This window comes from Siniperca chuatsi, linkage group LG11 (genome assembly GCF_020085105.1).
Source record: "Siniperca chuatsi isolate FFG_IHB_CAS linkage group LG11, ASM2008510v1, whole genome shotgun sequence".
NCBI lineage: Eukaryota > Metazoa > Chordata > Actinopteri > Centrarchiformes > Sinipercidae > Siniperca > Siniperca chuatsi.
The window spans coordinates 23793739-23810832 of NC_058052.1; the positions used below are offsets into that span (position 1 = coordinate 23793739).

General features: G+C 41.4%; 1 protein-coding gene across 8 annotated transcripts in view; it reads left to right on the forward strand.

Moving 5' to 3' along the window:
- LOC122884160 (WD repeat containing planar cell polarity effector) overlaps positions 1 to 17094 on the forward strand; it is a 97135-nt gene that overhangs the window by 47981 nt on the left and 32060 nt on the right. For all 8 annotated transcript variants that reach the window (XR_006379830.1, XM_044213616.1, XM_044213612.1 and 5 more), the window contains 3 exons: positions 733 to 847; positions 5640 to 5776; positions 8568 to 8759. Coding sequence is in view for 7 of the 8 variants with exons in the window: in XM_044213616.1 (XP_044069551.1) it covers positions 733 to 847; positions 5640 to 5776; positions 8568 to 8759 (444 nt within the window). In the remaining variant the exon portion in view is untranslated. The remainder of the gene's footprint in view (positions 1 to 732; positions 848 to 5639; positions 5777 to 8567; positions 8760 to 17094) is intronic.

Here is a 17094-nt window from a genome sequence, read left to right on the forward strand (position 1 = left end):
CTCAGATAAAGAGCTTCACTGGACTGTAATACCAGTTACCAGGTCATTTCAAACTAATATCTCAACAATGTCATCATAATTAAAAAGTGACAGTTTTGATTCCTTAAGGCTAAATCTCACGTTGCTTGCCCAGGTAAAAACAAGCCTTCCTTTTTGGATGTGTATAATAATTGAAATGTATAAATTTGTCTTATGTCTTATCCCAGAGCATGCCCAGTCTGAGAACCCTGATAATTTTTTTTTTTATATTAAACTTTGTTTTTGTATCAAAATCAAGTTGTCAGTTTTTTTTTTATTTTATTATTAGTGAAATAGTGAAATTACAAAATGAAAAAGTAACCACTTTCTGCTCATCCGTCAGATCACGGTGTCATATGAATCCACAGATGCCATTTTGTGTTTCTGAATGCAGTTTGAAGCACTGGGAACTTATAGCTTTGACAAATTTTGACTTTGAAGAAATTTGTCAGAGTTGACTGTTAACCCTCATTGAGGAGTTAATTTGCTTAATTCAAGTTCAATGGAAGATGCCAACTTGATAAACTCTCATACAGTTTCATTTCATTTCTGTTAAAGTGACCGTCTCAATAGTTTGATATGGTTTTTCTTTCTTTCCAGGTTTGAGCTTTTACTACTGAATCTCTGTCAGCTGTAATCTGTGTTAACTGTAGGGTGAGATTTTTGTTTCGTGTGTGTGTGTGTTTGTGTCTGTGCATGTGTTGTACCTTACAGGTGATGCTGAGCAGTGGAGTACTGGTGACTCTGACCCTAAATGGACTTCAGCTGGAACAAGTGTATGTTGACCGCACATTAGTAAGCCGACTACCAGCCAACACCGTGACTGATGGTTAGTTACAGAGACACACACATGCGCACACACACAAAATGTAAATACCATTGACCAAGTTCCACTCTAAATCACTCTGGTTGGTCCAGGACCTATTGACCGTCAGTGTTTATTTAACATTAAGCTTTAGGGAGCTTGTTTTTTTGCCTTTGGAATGCAATATACACTACACATGTTTATTTTTTATAATAAAATGTTTTTCACTCTTTAATCCAGCATTGGTGCCCAGTGCATTAAAGCCTTCAGACATTTTTGACTGTGGTTTTGGTTACTTCGGTGCTGCTGATGCTAATTAGAGCTGTTGCATAACCATCACGCCTATTATTGCAGTAAAGAATGTTTTCTCCTGTATTGTTGTGATTTTTGCATTCACTGAATGAAATTATGGTTTTTATGTGACTTAAATATTCCACAGGTTCACTGTGGTTTAAGCAGATTTAAGGACACAAACATCATTGTTTCCACCACATGGCCGGGCTGCCTATCTCGGCCCACAGCCACACACACACACACACACAAACACACAAACACATTTGCATTCAAATGTTCAGTATTTTATAACCACAAAACCATCTACCACGCACTTTGTCTCACACTGTCAGCACCGACTGTGTGCTTACACCTGCTCACCACACATGCAGCTTGACATCTACCACACACACACACTCCCCACTCTCCTCGCCACTTTGTCACGCAAACACTCTCTCACACACGTGCCACCTCACACACATAACAGGTGCCACAGGTGAGCGAGGCGACTCTGCTAGCTAATTGCGGGCAAATCCTTTTGTGCTGTGTGTGTCCAGGGGCCTTCCCTTAAGAGCATCCATCAGTGTTTTTCCTCCATCGCGCGTTCCTCCAGGGAGTACCGCCCCGCTCACACTGTGCTCCCTCGCTCTGCGGACCTGGCAGGAGAGAATAAGGGGCCGTGGACACCGGCCCAAATCTGCTAATTATTTCTTTCTTTCTGTATCAATTATTTGTTCATAACACCGCCCTCCCTGCTTCCGTTCGGGGTCTCCAGACACCTGATAAAGCCCCCGTAGTGCACACACACATACACACAAACAGGCATACACACACTCATTCTCACATGCGTACATATGTAATTACAGAGGCACAGACTTTTTTTTATATAGACCAACAAGCACTTACTGTATGTCCAATCACATTTACAGGCACACAGAGACTGGAACACACATGCACACGCCCACGTACACAATGGCACAAACTGAGGCACACACATACACACCCACACACCCAGGTACACATACACCCACTCACCTCCCGCTGCGCTCCATTCAAAGCCTCAGAGGCACTAATTATTAGAGTAATGGTTGTGAGAGGGTGGGTTCCGGGGATTGTCGGGGTGGAGGGGGGTGTAGTAGGTTAGAGGCTGTTCTCACATCTGTCACTTGTTAAATTAGCCTGAGACAATTAGAGTAGAGAGCCAGACCAGATCACACCGTCGAACACATTTACAATGTACAATTACTGAAACAGTTTAAAATTACAACCAAGTTGTGTCTGATGTGAGTGTGTGTGTGGTGCTGTGACATATGCTAAGTAGAAGTGTCTGTATACATTTGTATATTCAATCACTGCAATGTCAGATACATTTTTAATAGGTCAAATATATTATATAGATATATAGATTATTTTTATTATTGATTAATCTGTCAATTATTTTCTCAATTAATCATTAAGTCTAAGAAATGTCAAAAAGCAAATGCACATCACAACTTTACAGAGCCTAAAGTGATGTCCTTAAATTGCTTGTTTTATCTGACCAACAGTTCAAAACTAAAAAAAATATTTAATTTATTATCATTTTATAAATCCTCATATTTGAGAAGCTGAAACCAGCAAATATTTTTATTTTTGCTTGAAAAATGACTGAAATAGTTACAGATGAATTTTCTTTCAATCGACTATTCGGTTCATGACAGAGAATGTGACAACTTTCTAAAACAAAAAGGTTCTCAGTATTTGAATGCTGAAGAAAATCCCCTTTTTGATTTGCATGGATTTAACTGAATGTGAGGCCTGGTATATGTATATTTGCCTCTCTGAGACAACAACCAACGACTGCCAGGTCTTTTTTTGTTTCACGATGTGACAAAGCAGGCTTACTGTCCTCTCTTAAACTTTGCATCTTCAATGCCAGTCACCTTCCTTTTTCTACCATGAGCTCTGATTGCATCATACAGAGCAGTAGATTACACATATTTTACACCATCAAAGTATTACTGGCTTCCTTTGGCCGATGGCTGGGCCAAGCTGCACATATGCTCCACGATTAAGCATCTTTAAGTGATTTTTCATAGCTGGTTTCATTTACCCATGTTTAAATGTGCTTTGGTTAAGCCCATTGGCCTCTTATGTCAACATGCTGCTGAGGAGATGGCATTAAATGGATTTAGAGGACTTTGTGTGTGTGTGTGTGTGTGTGTATTTATGTGAAGGAGACTGTGCATGTTTTAACGTGTGGTTGGTTTGTTTTATGCTTGTGAGTGTGAATGCATGTGTGTGTGTTGGTGTGTGTAACTGAGAATGCATAAAGCGTGGTTGCAGGCTTGCATGTATGAATGTATATGTAGCTACTGTATCTGTGCATGTGTGTATGTGTCTAGAGGCTAAGTATGAATGTATACATGTATACGCTATGTATGTGTGTGTGTGTGTGTGTGTCTGGGGAGTGTATTGGGGTGGGTCATGAAGGTCTGGCCCTTAATGCCAAATCAGCCACCTGGTCCCAGATTGGGCCACAGCCTGGTTTCATATCCCCTCCTTCATTTGGGAATGAATGGGATTAAACCTAATCCCGTTTATAGACACCCATAGAGATCAATACTAAACTGCATTTAACTTGATTCGTTTGTAATCTATTACAAAGACGCTTACTATTGCATTAAACGTTGTTTCTGAAAGCCAAGGCATCGTTAATGGCTGTATTTTGTAATGGTTTAAGCCTTGAACCAGTTTTCATTACAAATGGTTATAATCCAACTTCAACAGAGGGACAGACTGACTCAATTGACCTGATTTAAGATGCTAGTTTTTCTGTATTTTCAAGCGATGTTTCACTTCCCTCGTAAATATTTGCATATTAATTTGAAATTTTCACACAACAAGATGATTTGAAGTGTAATCATACCAGTACCCGCACGTTTATAAATACACACATGCCATGGTTAATTGGCGATTAGATTTCTAAATCTCGGGGTGCAGCCTTACTCGTTCAACTCAAAGCAGGATATCTGAGAGACATGTGTAACAACCCCCTTTCCATTTAATTGGTTTCATAAACAGATTAATTTGAAGGAGAGGGGGGCTTAATTGCTAATCAGCGTTTCCATGCAGCTCCTGAAGAGTTGAACAGGATCAAGTGTGTTCTTCTACCACAAAAAGGCCTTAGAGCCTGCAGTACACTGACAGGCGAAGAGAGAAGAGAACAGGGGAGGAAAGAGATATAAAGAATACAGGAGGCAGTGGAAAGGAGAGGAGAGGATGCGGGAAGGTGGAGAGAAAATTAGATGAAAGGTGGGGAAAGTGGGGAAAATAGAAGTAAGAGAAGAAGAGAAAATGGGAGGCAGACGCAAAAAGACTGAAACTTCTGTCATCCCCCTCCAAACTAATCGGACCTCAATTATACATTATAACAGGGACAATGATACATGGTACTGCAGTATAATGAAAGTGAAAACATAGAAGAAAACATTATCAGAATCAGAATTTAACTGTCAAGTGCAGAAATGTCTGAGGAAATAGTTTGTTGATGTGGTTTCCCAGCAAAATATAGACTCAGAAACTACAGGACTTAATGCAGCAGAGGATGTAAGGGCGTAAGACTTCAAATTGGCAACACATTTCTTCCACTATGCTCCTGTCAAACCATTAAGTGAATATTAATTGTTTCCATCAACTGTGTGGATGTTAATGGACGCTAAATGAAATAAACATCTTTGCGACAGTAGCTGACTAACTGGAAGAATCTTTATTTCACCGACGTGTTTCCGTACAGGGGCCTTTAAAACACCGCCTATATATTTACTCTACAAGAAGGCTGAATCTCTATCAGTTATCCAATGAGAGCTAGACACATAGATGGCCAGCCCCCAAAGGATGCTGCATGAGGACATAATTTAAAACCGGGGTGATTATTTAAAACTGCTTCTGTAATGCAGTGGAAAACTACAAAACCTTTGATAAATAACTGTAAAAGCAACTATAACTCTCTAAAATCTTCATTCATTTCCCTTGAATGCAAGCTTCTGAGATTGTAAATTCAGAAAGTCTCTAAAGTTTCCTCAGAAAGTGTCACCCCCTCTGGGTCCCAAATTGGCCTTTTCAATACCAATAAAGCGGTGAATGTTTGGCCTACGAAAAGTGTCTGGCTACTTGGTGTGTTATGTCTCCCCTTTTGATGGAGCTCCTGTGTTCCTGTGCTCCAGGAAGTTAAAAGCCTCTCAGAATAAAACAATGCATCAGAAAACATGTGAATAGTTATTGTTCTTGATTAATAACTAATTTCAGTCACATTTTTCCATGTATCCTAATTTCTATTTCCAAGTATCTAGTAGTAGTATACCTAATTCAAGACATCATGTTTTATATAAAAAAAAAAATGTCAGACAGATAGAAACCCAAATGTGTAGTAATCAGTGTATGTGTGGATAATTTTGTCACAATTTATGACCGTGTAAGGAGACAGTGAACTCTTTACAGTAAGTGTCACCTCAACAATATACAGTTTTTTGTTTTGAATCAAGTGTGGTGATGTCATTCCCAGCGGTGCTGAGCGATAGGCTGTTTCTGCTGTCCTTCCTGGAGCAGAGCCAAGTGGCTGCAGTCTACCTCAACCAAAAGAACCAGGACTCCCCAGAGACTGGCAGGCGAACAGACAAACTCTCACCCTCTGAAATCAAGGTACAGTAGAAGGCATTGATGGAGTGTGCATGAGTAATATGTGTGTGCTTGAGTGTGTGTGTGCATTTAGGTTGGTGTTTGTAAGAGAAAGAAACATAGAAATAGACCAAGACAAAGCAGAGACAAAAAAGAAAGGTATTAACATGTCATCTCATATCACTGTCCATCTCCTTTCTTCATCCTACCTGATGGTCAACATTTCCAAAACGTTTCTCTTGTATCTGTTTCAAGTTTAATCAGGTACTTTTTCTGATTGAGATCCAGTGAAAGCTGGAAACAAAAAATAAAGAGTACAATTCAGTCACACACTGGAATTGCCTTTTATAAAAACACTTTTTGCTATAAAAGACGCTATGGTTGCCTTCAATAAAAATATCTACAAAATCCCAAACGTACTAAACCTTTGAAACCCAGTCTGTTTGAATCAAGGTTTAGCAGGCAGAGACATTTGTTGGATCTTTGCTACATTATTGACCTGCAACCCAGAGTAGGTTGGAAAGTCTACTCAGAATATTGGCTGTTATATAAACTAGCATTACTTGTACATACATTCAAATGAGGACTTCAGATACATCTCTTATTTAACATTTATCTTATTCGCTAGTAATCTTGGGAACAACTACAAAAACTGCTTGAAATCAGCGAGGATGTTACTGGTCAGTTCAGTAATTAACCTAGTTGGCTAGTTGGATTTTTGATACCTATCCATTTGGCCTAATACAATCTGTAAAGTTTGTCTGAATAGTTTCAATGTAATCACCATGGGAATACAGCCCTCTGATTTAAAAGTGCCCAGGTCGCCTCTAACTCTCTACACCTTTACCGTTTCTGTCCATTAATCTCTCATAAAGGTGTGCATTGCGAGGCAGTCTGATCTGGAGGTGTTTTTGTAGGTGTTTGTAACAGGTCTGATTATGTGCTGTCCCGGTCTTCCCTCCCCCAAAACAAAACTACACTGTGTCCTCCTTCACTAGCTGGCTAACCGCTAACCCTGGCATTATCACATTACTGCCAGGCCCTTTTGTTAAGGTGTGTGTGGGTGTGTGTGTGTGCGCGTGCATGTTGGTGTGTATAAAAGCAATCGTTCCTGCCTTGCGTCTGTCTCCAGAAGCAGAGTCCTGATAAGACACCCCCCACCACTACCACCACCCCATATTGTACACCCCACACCTCTGTCAATGCATGTACATGCAACCTGCAACATACACATGCACGCCCAACTACCCATCCCCCACAACAAACACACCCATGCACAACCACATACACATCGACCTGGTCCAGTGGGCTAAGCTGGAGAAGGGAGAGTGGGGGGGCGTTGAGGGGGGGCTAAACTAATCCGGCACACAGAAAGTGGTTTTTGATTATTGCTGACCAGCAAACGCCAGCAGAAAAAAAAAAAGACTAGAAGAGGGAAGAGATGGGTAGGGATGGAGGGATGGAGGGATGGAGGGGGCATGTGGGGGGTAGAGATAGAGTGTGTTATTAACCCCAGTGATTTTCTGATTTTTTTTTTTTTCTTCTTTTCCATTTCTAATCGGTTAGTGATCTCCCGTTCAGCTGTTTGGGGCAACTCTTTGTTCCCTTTATCATCAGATGTACTTCCATCATTTTAATTTGTCTCTGTATTTTTTGTCCAAAGCAAATATCCCCCCAAGGGGGCAAGAAGGGCAGTCATGGACCACTGAACCTCAAATCTGCTCTACTCACACATTACAGCTTGTCGATTTCTGCATGTGTCCGTGCTTTTATACGTATTTATGTTTATTATACATTTCTAAAGAGACATTCCTGTATTCCTGCTTTTACAACCTGCCTTTCTGTCAAGTCCTAGCCACTACTCTGCACTGACAGAGGTCATGGACGTGTGTGTGTGTGTGTGTGTGTGTGTGTGTGTGTGTGTGTGTGTGTGTGTGTGTGTGTGTGTGTGTGTGTGTGTGTGTGCGCGCGCTAATGTCTGAGTGTTAGCCATCGACTCTGGTAGCTGGTTCATTGTGTTAGTGAGTGTGACCGGAGATATAGAGTGTACAAAAGGCAGAGTGTGATTGTGTGTGTGTGTGTGAAGAAGGAATGAGCTGTGGTGTACATAAAAGGCAGGGTCACAGTGTAAGACCTGCAATTTCACCTGCTTTAAAAGTGCTTCTGGATAGAACACTGTTTGTTTAATGGTGTGTGTATCTACACTTTGTGTGTCTATAAAAGTATGTGTTTATATATGCTTTCTACACCAGTGCCTTTACATGTATGTACATGTGTATTTGTGTGCATAAATGCATGCATTCATGTATGTGTGTGTGTGTGTGTTTCTGCATGAGTGTGTGTGCCCCCCCCCCCCCAAGCGCCACGAGAGCTCATTACTGTGCGTCTCTTTGTTGTGGCCCGTAGAGCGTGGCAGACCTTCCCAAAAATATGCACATCACTAAAACAAGAAGCCCGACAGAACAAAACACACACACACATTAATAATGGAAGATAAAAAAACAACCTAAGACATCAACAAAAACAGGATGGGCGAAGGACAGGAGAGTGATATTTGGAGCTACAGATGTGGAAGTTTCAGAGCCCTCAGGTGTTAACACAGGCCAGGCAGGTGAATCGAAATGGGTGAATCACTAAGATACTCTGGTAACTTCCCCTTCTTCATAAGACATGTTTTAACTCTGTGGGTCTGCCAGTGTTGATACTGTCTGTTTTTCTGTCTTCTCACTATACTGCCCATTTTGACATCATCAGTGCATACTGTGTGTGTGTGTGTGTGTGTGTGTGTGTGTGTGTGTGTTTTTTCCATGTCAAGGTGGTGTGTGTGGACGTGAGTGGGCGGGCTCGTAGGCTCCACAGATATGTGGGTCTCAACTGTCTCCAGGATGTGGCCCTGTGCTGGTGGAACCTGGACGAACCCGGTGAGGAGCTGTGGCCCTGGACTCCCACAAACACACAAAGGAACAACCTGGTCCTACTCAGCTGCTCACCAACCGAAGGCCTCAAGGTACACACACACACTCACATGCACTCTATCTTGCATATCAGAAAAGTCCGACATGTGTTTGTTTCTTTTGACAGGGCAGTCACACACTAAAAATTCATCTTAAGCACCACAGTAAAAGCCATTACAACACCTGTCATGAAAGTGTAGCAAAACACAACAAATCAGTTGGTGAATGACACCAATCAATCACCAGGACATTAGTCACTATAACGTTGCTACTTCATTTGAGAGTAAAGGCTATTCATGCAAGAACAATTTTGATTTCTCAATATATACAATCTACATCATATGCACTTCTCACAGCAACAAAACAGAAACAAAACCTACAACAACACACATTTACCCACATATAAAACAAACAAGCTCAACTTCAGTATCTTCATATCTGATCAAATTAAATACATAAAGTATAAATAAACATAAACATACGTCATATATAACACTTGGAATACAGTTCATCTCTATTGACTACACCCATCTTTTATCCTTCACCAACTTCAACAATACGATCAGGACTTTTGTTATCATATCCCAGGGGTCATTATTGTCCATGTAAAATAAATATAATTCTTCATTCTCAAAAAACCCTGTGGAGACTTGTGGGGTTGCAGTGGCAATATCAGACGGCGGGGTGTCGTTGCAATGAGCTGTCGGGATCTTGTACAACTGGAGCGAGACTTGTGTCGATATTCCTGGCAATAACTCGAGTATGTTCTTGGTGAGTGTTGACTTGTCACACATTCTACTTGTGATTCTCTAGCCACAGACTAGGAGTGAAAGTTGTCCTGTTTGGTGACTTCAGGATTACCACCAGCAATCCACCAATTTATGGAAAATGGTGGATTGCTTCCTTACCTTCCTTCGTTTGGGAGCGAGTTGCTGCCCAAAATGAAGGAATTCAGGTATTGTTCAATGTAAGATGGAGTGTGAAATCACCAGGTGGATTGGTGGTGTGTTAGCAGTGATGTAGGTGTTGTACCAAGCTGTCATAGTTTAGAGGAAGCTGAGGCTGAAGGTAAAGCTCTCAATTTAGCAGTCGACATATTTAAAGCAGTAGGAGCTCGGACATTCAGAAGGAGCTCGATCTAGAACCATTGCTTCTTCACATTCAGAGTCATCTGATCATCTTAGACACCTCTTATGGACATATTTCGGGCACTTACACCTGCAAGGAGACCCCAGGGCAGACCCAGAACACGCTGTAAGATTTACATATCCCACCAGGCCCGATCAGGACATGGCTGTTAAGCCTGCTGCCACAGCAACACAGACCTGGATAAGTGACAGAAACCAGATTGATGGTTGAATGTAGAATTAACTAGGGATCGATGAAATATGATGATGTCTTGACTTGCCATGTTGTGACCTTTGACCCATCACTTTCACACACAGTCTTGTTCGCTGAAGGAAAATCCTGTGTTCCAAACAGGAAGCAGAGCCTTTTCTTCCAAATTTCTTATTCATTTCGGCTAATTTAGGAATTTAAAGAATGTACACAAGTCGCCGATGCAGTTTACGGTTGCATGTAATGGACATAAATGTAAAAACAATGCTTGCATTGTGGAACATTTTTGGACATATCCAACAAAAAAAGGGCAGTTGAAGTGATGTATACTTAAGAACACCATTCACGTGCTTGTTGCACTTTCTGCCACCTTAAGCAGTTGATAATGTGAAGGCCGTGGGGGGGTTGTTTTGTCTTTTTGTATGAGACACTGAAAATCCTGCTTACTGGCTCTTTCGAATTAAATCAAGCTTTTTTTTTTACATCAGCTCTCATTAGAAGCATGTCTCACAAGACCGTAGAGAGAACAAGCTCAGTTAAATCTAACTAAATCTAAAAATGATTAAATACAGTGAACAAAATAATTAAAGAAATGAGACAGAACAAAGCATAAAATTGCCCATGACAAAAATTCTTAACTTTAAAGGCTTTTTAATACCTTTCAGTGCTGTTTGAAGCCTTAAAGCCAGTACACAAATCGTAACTCCAGCTATTTATTTTTATATTTTGTACACACACTCAGGTACTCACACGTACACATGCACACACACAGAGTGAGGACACACAGTGAAAAATGCAACAAAGCTGCTGTTTTGAGTGGAGACCTGTGTTGTCGTGGATGGGATTGGGGATGGTGTGTTAGTCACCTCAAGGGTGGCACCTCTGTGTTGCACCTCCATGCATCACCATATGAAATAAGCAGAAGAGCTAAGCTGTGGTACAGCGTGAAGGAAAACGCCTACACACACTCACACACACATTCTTAGATGCACATCCTCATGGCCTCTGGCAAAACCCTACCCGTGACCCGATTCTATGTCAACGTAGGATTGGACCTCTGCCGAAAGCAGATGAAAGATCACAAATTACCAAACCGGGCTTAACTCTACTCCTCATACCGCGTACCTCTGAAAGCATATGCAAAATATTCACCACACCAGAGAGAGAAGGGAGAAAGTCTGCGAGAGGGAGGAAAGATGAGCGTTACCAATTGCATGCTAGGAAAACAAAATCATGCAGGAGAGAATGAGGCAGGGATGGGAGCTAGGGGGGAACTTGAATATTGAAATAAGCAAAGCAGATGTTGTTTGCTGCTTTTTCCGCTTCTTGTTTTTGGAACACTCTCCACATTTATCACACTCCTTCACCTAGTTTATTCTGTCTGTCTCCGTCAACCCCCCCGTCCTCCTCTCCTCCTTCTCCTCCTTCCTTCCTCCACGCTTCAAGAACATTAAAGTCTCTTCGTGGGGCTGCGGCATCGCGCTCTAATGAAAGCGTTTGTTGTCATTTTTCAGATGCGCGGTGTGAAATTAAGCGAGCAGTTTATGTAAGAGCCGTGGCGGGAATCAAACGCCGGGCACACATCGGGAGACGCCAGCTACTTCAATCACTTCAAGCTCATATATATGTTCCTTTTGTTCAGTTCGTTATCTGCCGCACTAAGCCAATTTTCTAGCCAGTCTCTCGGCATTTAAAAAAGTCTGATTTCTTTCCCTATGTGGTCTTAATTCGTATGCCCCCCCCTCCTCATGCTGATAAGTGGAGCCACGGCACGCGGGGGGAGGCTGGGAAGGAGAGAAAAACACATACATAGTATGTTTTTATGCAGCCAGTTAACATTTTTAATTATCCTTCCTTCATGCTTCCCTCCCTTAACCCCCCCACAAACACACACACGGACACACACACTAACCATTTCCTGGAATTTAATAATCTTAATGAAAACACCAGATGAATGTTTTCTTGCTTTTTTTAGTCATATTTGATTATTTTTGGTTGTATGTGTGTCTGTTTGTGAACATACTTTTTTTTTTTTTTAAGTGTATGACTATCCTGTTATCTGTCACCAAACAGTTTCTCTGCAGTTGTTTGATCTGCATTTATGTGACTTCTGTTGTCTTTTAATTGTTATTGACAATAATTGACAACAAAATAATTTGTATAGAAAGAATATATCATTGCATAGAAATTAAATAATTCAATCTGTACTTCATCTACTCCACAATGATTAAGATTCAGAGTGTATTAGAATCTAAATTAACAGTGTAAAATAGCAAATTCTGCCTCTAAAACATAAAAAAGCTGCAGTCTTAATGTGCATTAAAGCATGTACAGTAGAAAGCACATTTTCAGCAATGCACAGCAATCATAATTTGGACCATGAAAGGGTCGTGTGGGGAATTCAAAGTGCAGAATTACACCCAAGCTCCACTGCTTTGTAAAAATCACACAGGAAGCACTGCTGCTACAGTTTCGGGTCTAGTGAATAATGTTCCCTCCGTACTACAATTATGCTCAGTGGTACCAATTATGACAGTTAAGGTGTGAGGAATATTTTGGTTGGTAATCCCACTGTGCCTGTGCATTTTCTCACATCAGTACCTCAACACTAACCCTAATTCACACACCTAAAACTTCCCAGCCCCCCCCAACACCCATCATCCCTTCATCCCTCGACTCTCCTCCGAGTCCCTCCGTCTCTCTCTCTACCCGTCTCTCCCTGTCTTTCTCTGCTCCGTGAGCTGGAAAATTGGCTTCAAAAGGCCACTGCTGTGAACAAGGGCCAGCCACACAGTTGGGCCCGTCCGCTTTATCTTTCACGCCATGGAGGGGAAAAAAGGGTGCTGGCAAGAGAGAGACAAGAAGAATGGAGAAGAATAGTTTTGACCAGTCACTGAAACCAATAACCAGGAGAAAGCTACTTACTAGAGGTCTCTCTCTCTCTCTCTCTCTCTCTCTCTCTCTCTTCCCCTCATCTTCCTCTGCTCTCTGTCACTTACTCACTTCCATTCCCACTCTTTCTCATCATCCTTTGTGCATATTTCTTTCTGTCTGTATCCCCCTCTTTCAGTCTCTCTTGCACATCCTTTCACTCACTTGCTTACTCCCTCTCTTGACCTTATTCATCATTTTTCTATTTTATGCTCTCAGAACCAGGGAATACAGCACGTTCACATGCCACAATATACTCTGGAGTTCACAGGCAAACAAAGCTGTGCTTTTATAAATATATTAAAATGACACATGCATACTGTATTTCAGAAGTCCTTTCTCTACACTTTTTAAAGTGTGGCTGTTGTTTTGAGTTCCAAAATGTATTTTTATTAGACTTTATTCATGTAGCAGTTTGCAAAACAAGGGTACAAATTGTTGAGATGTACTGAACAGTCTGTGTTTTAAGATCAAAGCCCAGAAAACTGTCCTTAATGTCCAGGGTTAGTTCAGCCAAAAATGTACACAGCCGATTGAGCATTAGTTTTAGACTGATCTATCTTCAGATGATGTCTGGTTAGCTAAACAATTGGGTATGAGAGTTAATTATATATTAGTATAGTATAGTATATTATATTACATACATTAATAAGCTGCAGATAAATGTATATGTCATCATGTCTGAATGATGACATATACATGTCTCGTCATGCTTACGGTAGCATGAGTGTTTGCGTAAGAGTTGATGTTTTGAAAGATTCAAACCCCATAACCCTGAAAGTCTTGAGTGCCATGCTCTAATCTCCTAATCAGCTGTGTTGCCTTCAGGGGCCTTTTGCTTGCATTTGCTCAGTCCACATGGAATATAAAAGGACGCACAGCATGGCCTTAAAAATGACCCAGAGTCAAAGTGCTGCTGTGCTGACTGTAATAAATGTTGTGTCTGTAAATGTGTGACTGAGTGTGAGAATATGCAGTTTTTGCTGTGCGTTTTCTGTGTGTTCTACTATAGCAGTATTGAGATTTATACACTGCACTTTTGTGAAACACTCAAAAGGCACTGCTACTAGACATTCAGAGTCCAGAACCAGTTGAGCTCAGGCCACTTGGAAAACTCAGGACACAAATCATGTAGCTGAATTTTAGGTGCTGAATATTCAGTATAAATATATGAATATCTAAATCTGAAGGCCTTAAAATATGATTGAAAGGATTATGAACTGAACCCTAAAATGTCTTTGAAGCCAGTGTAGTGAGGCCACACCATGACTACTAGACTCTCTACATTTAATACTCATGTTTATGAAAAATGATTTAATGATTAAGGAGTTTCTTATACATTGATAAAATGTCAGTCTAGCAATAAATCAGCTGTATAATATACTGTATCTTCAAACATCGAGGAAATGATAAATCCTTGGAAACCCATTACTTTCTGCATGGAGCTGTCCATCAAGGAAATGCTTTTATTGATTGTAGTGCTGGTGTGAAAATAACCCAAATATCATTAACTTTATCCAATTGTTACTGTAAGATTGAGTAAATACCCAATTGTGGTCAAGACCGTGGCATGATTTAGCAGTGAATTGAACTGCAGTTGTGGATATGGGTCTTATGTGTGCACATCATACTTGGTTTTGTGTATGTGTCAAAATAAAAACAAGACCAAAAACAAATTGGTATTGAACTCTTTGAAATATTGGCCGTTGCAGGTTGAACCAGGCCATGCGGTATTTACTCGTTGCCTCTGAGCTGTAGCTGACCCTCTCCCCCTTCTCCTTTCCTTGAAGGGTCACCTATCAGGGGAGGCAGAGCTGAATCAGCTGCACCTCATCCCTGATGGTGCCACGGTGGCATGCTGGCACAGCGGGCACTAGCAAGCCGGGCATGGGATAAAAAGCTGAGAGGATGAGATGTGGTTGGGGGGGTCAGGGTTTGTGGAATTGAAGCAGGGCTTGGGATTCCTGTGACAGCATTCTGTGGGATGGACTCGATGGACCCTCGCCTGCTATGCATTTGTGTGCAAGTTTATTTAATGCATGTGTTACTTTGTCCCTGCAGAAATGTAGCTATCCAGAGAACCGCACCCTCCCAAGGATACCCCACCCCTTACATGGATTGAGCCCCTCTTGCCTGCTGCCTCAAATAAACACGCACACTCACGCACACACACACACACACACACATAGCACCCACCCCCTGGGGAGCAGCAGGAGCTAGCTCTGAGGGATTATGGAGAGGGGGAAAAAAAGCTTTCAGGAGGACAGTCATCTGCTTCTCTCCTGCTGTAGACCATGGGCAGGCAAAAAAACTCCTCTCTTCCTCCCTCTAAGTCCCTTTTTGGCAATGCCTGCCAAAAAACTGGGCCGGGCAGCTTTGTGAAAGGAAAGGAAGGCAGGCAGGCAGCAGATCCCTCTTTCTGTCTGCACGGCGAAAAGAAATGGGCTCATTTAGCCAAAGCTGCCACGGTCAATGCAGGGCTCTGATAGAGGCTTTGGTAAGGTGAAATCCCTCCTAAAAAGCTGTGTTAGTGACTGTGGAACTATTGGACTGCTGTTTAGTACAGGCTGCTGTCACCTGTCATCCACCTACTGTTCCTGATTCCTTGTGGGTGTTTTATCGACAGTGCCACCCGTGATACGGCCTATCTCTGTCAGTGTCAATGCTTGCTTGCTTAGCAGGGCCATTGTGCCCACTCCTACCAACTGGTTGTGGTTCAGGAGCGAATAATCAAAATTTTGGATTTGACCACTGGTCAGATAATTCCAAGCTTTCTTCATGTATCATCCTCTTAATATTGAAAAGGGCTTGTTTTTTGTCATTCACCATGTCTAGTGCTGAGCTCTTGGCTCCTCGCACAGGTAAACAGAGAGGGTTGTTTATCACTGGGTGCTGGGTGCCAAGCCGTGGCATGCTCAGGGAGAAGATGTTGTTGACCTTGAGTTAAAATGGAGCTCTTATCATTAGCTGTCTTGATTGACAGCCGTGTGTTTATGAGCAAAGTAGAAGGCTCCATTTCTTCCATCTCCAGGGGGTTTGGGGCTGCTGCCATGGTATGACTCATTTCTCTGTCTCTGTCTTTTTCTCACATGTTCTCTCTCGCTCTATCCTTCCTTATCCTTATTTTTATTTAAAAACAGGTTAGTTCAGTAACAGTACTGGCACAAGTCAGCATCTTCGAATTCCTAAATAGAAGAACATGTTAAAACCACAACAAAATTACTAGATCAAGTTCCAGTTGTGTTGCTTATACAATGTTTAGTGATGCTTAACTAGTGAGGGGATACTGGCTGAATCCTGCCTCTAACCACTCCAGTATCGACAGGGATATTTGGTCACTCCAGGTCCAAAGACAGATACAGGCAGAAATAAAAACAGAAGATATAGAACCGTCAAAACAAATCCTGTTCTGTCCATGGACTCCCTCTGAGCTTGGTAGACTTGTAGTGAGGTGTGAAATATTTTTCCCCACTGTAAATTCACAATTGAAAGTTTACAGTAACCTTGGGAATCTCCTGGATAGTTTAACAGTGCTATAGGTCTATTTTATGCTTATTGATTGTAAAGATTCTAACCAAAATACTGAAAGAAGACATCAGCCCTCAAATCAAGAGTCCTTGCAGCCTCTGTGAGCACGTAATGTTAGCATGCAAACATGCTCACAATGGTAATGCTAACATGCTGATGCAGGTTATACTGTTTACCATATTTACCATGTTAGTTTTGCGTGTTCGCATGTTAACATTTGATAATTAACACTAAACACAAAGTACAGCTGAGGCAGATGCGAATGTCTGGGCTTATTTAGTCATAAACCAAAGTATTCAACAAATTAAAATTATGATGATTATTCATGGCCATCCATCCAATATTTGTCGAGATATTTCACTTAAAAACACAAATATCACCCTCATTGTGGATTCATCCTCTGGGCACCGTGGATGGCATGGCTAAGAAGTGCCTCTTAGCTATGGGAATATATAACTTCTCAGATTCAGATTAGCAAATTTTACAGCCTCTAACTTCAGCCTGCAATTAGTGGCGCAGTCAACATGATTTTAAACTCAGTCAGAGGATGTTTTTAAAACTAAATGAGTAAATGCTCCAGAGTTAAAATGC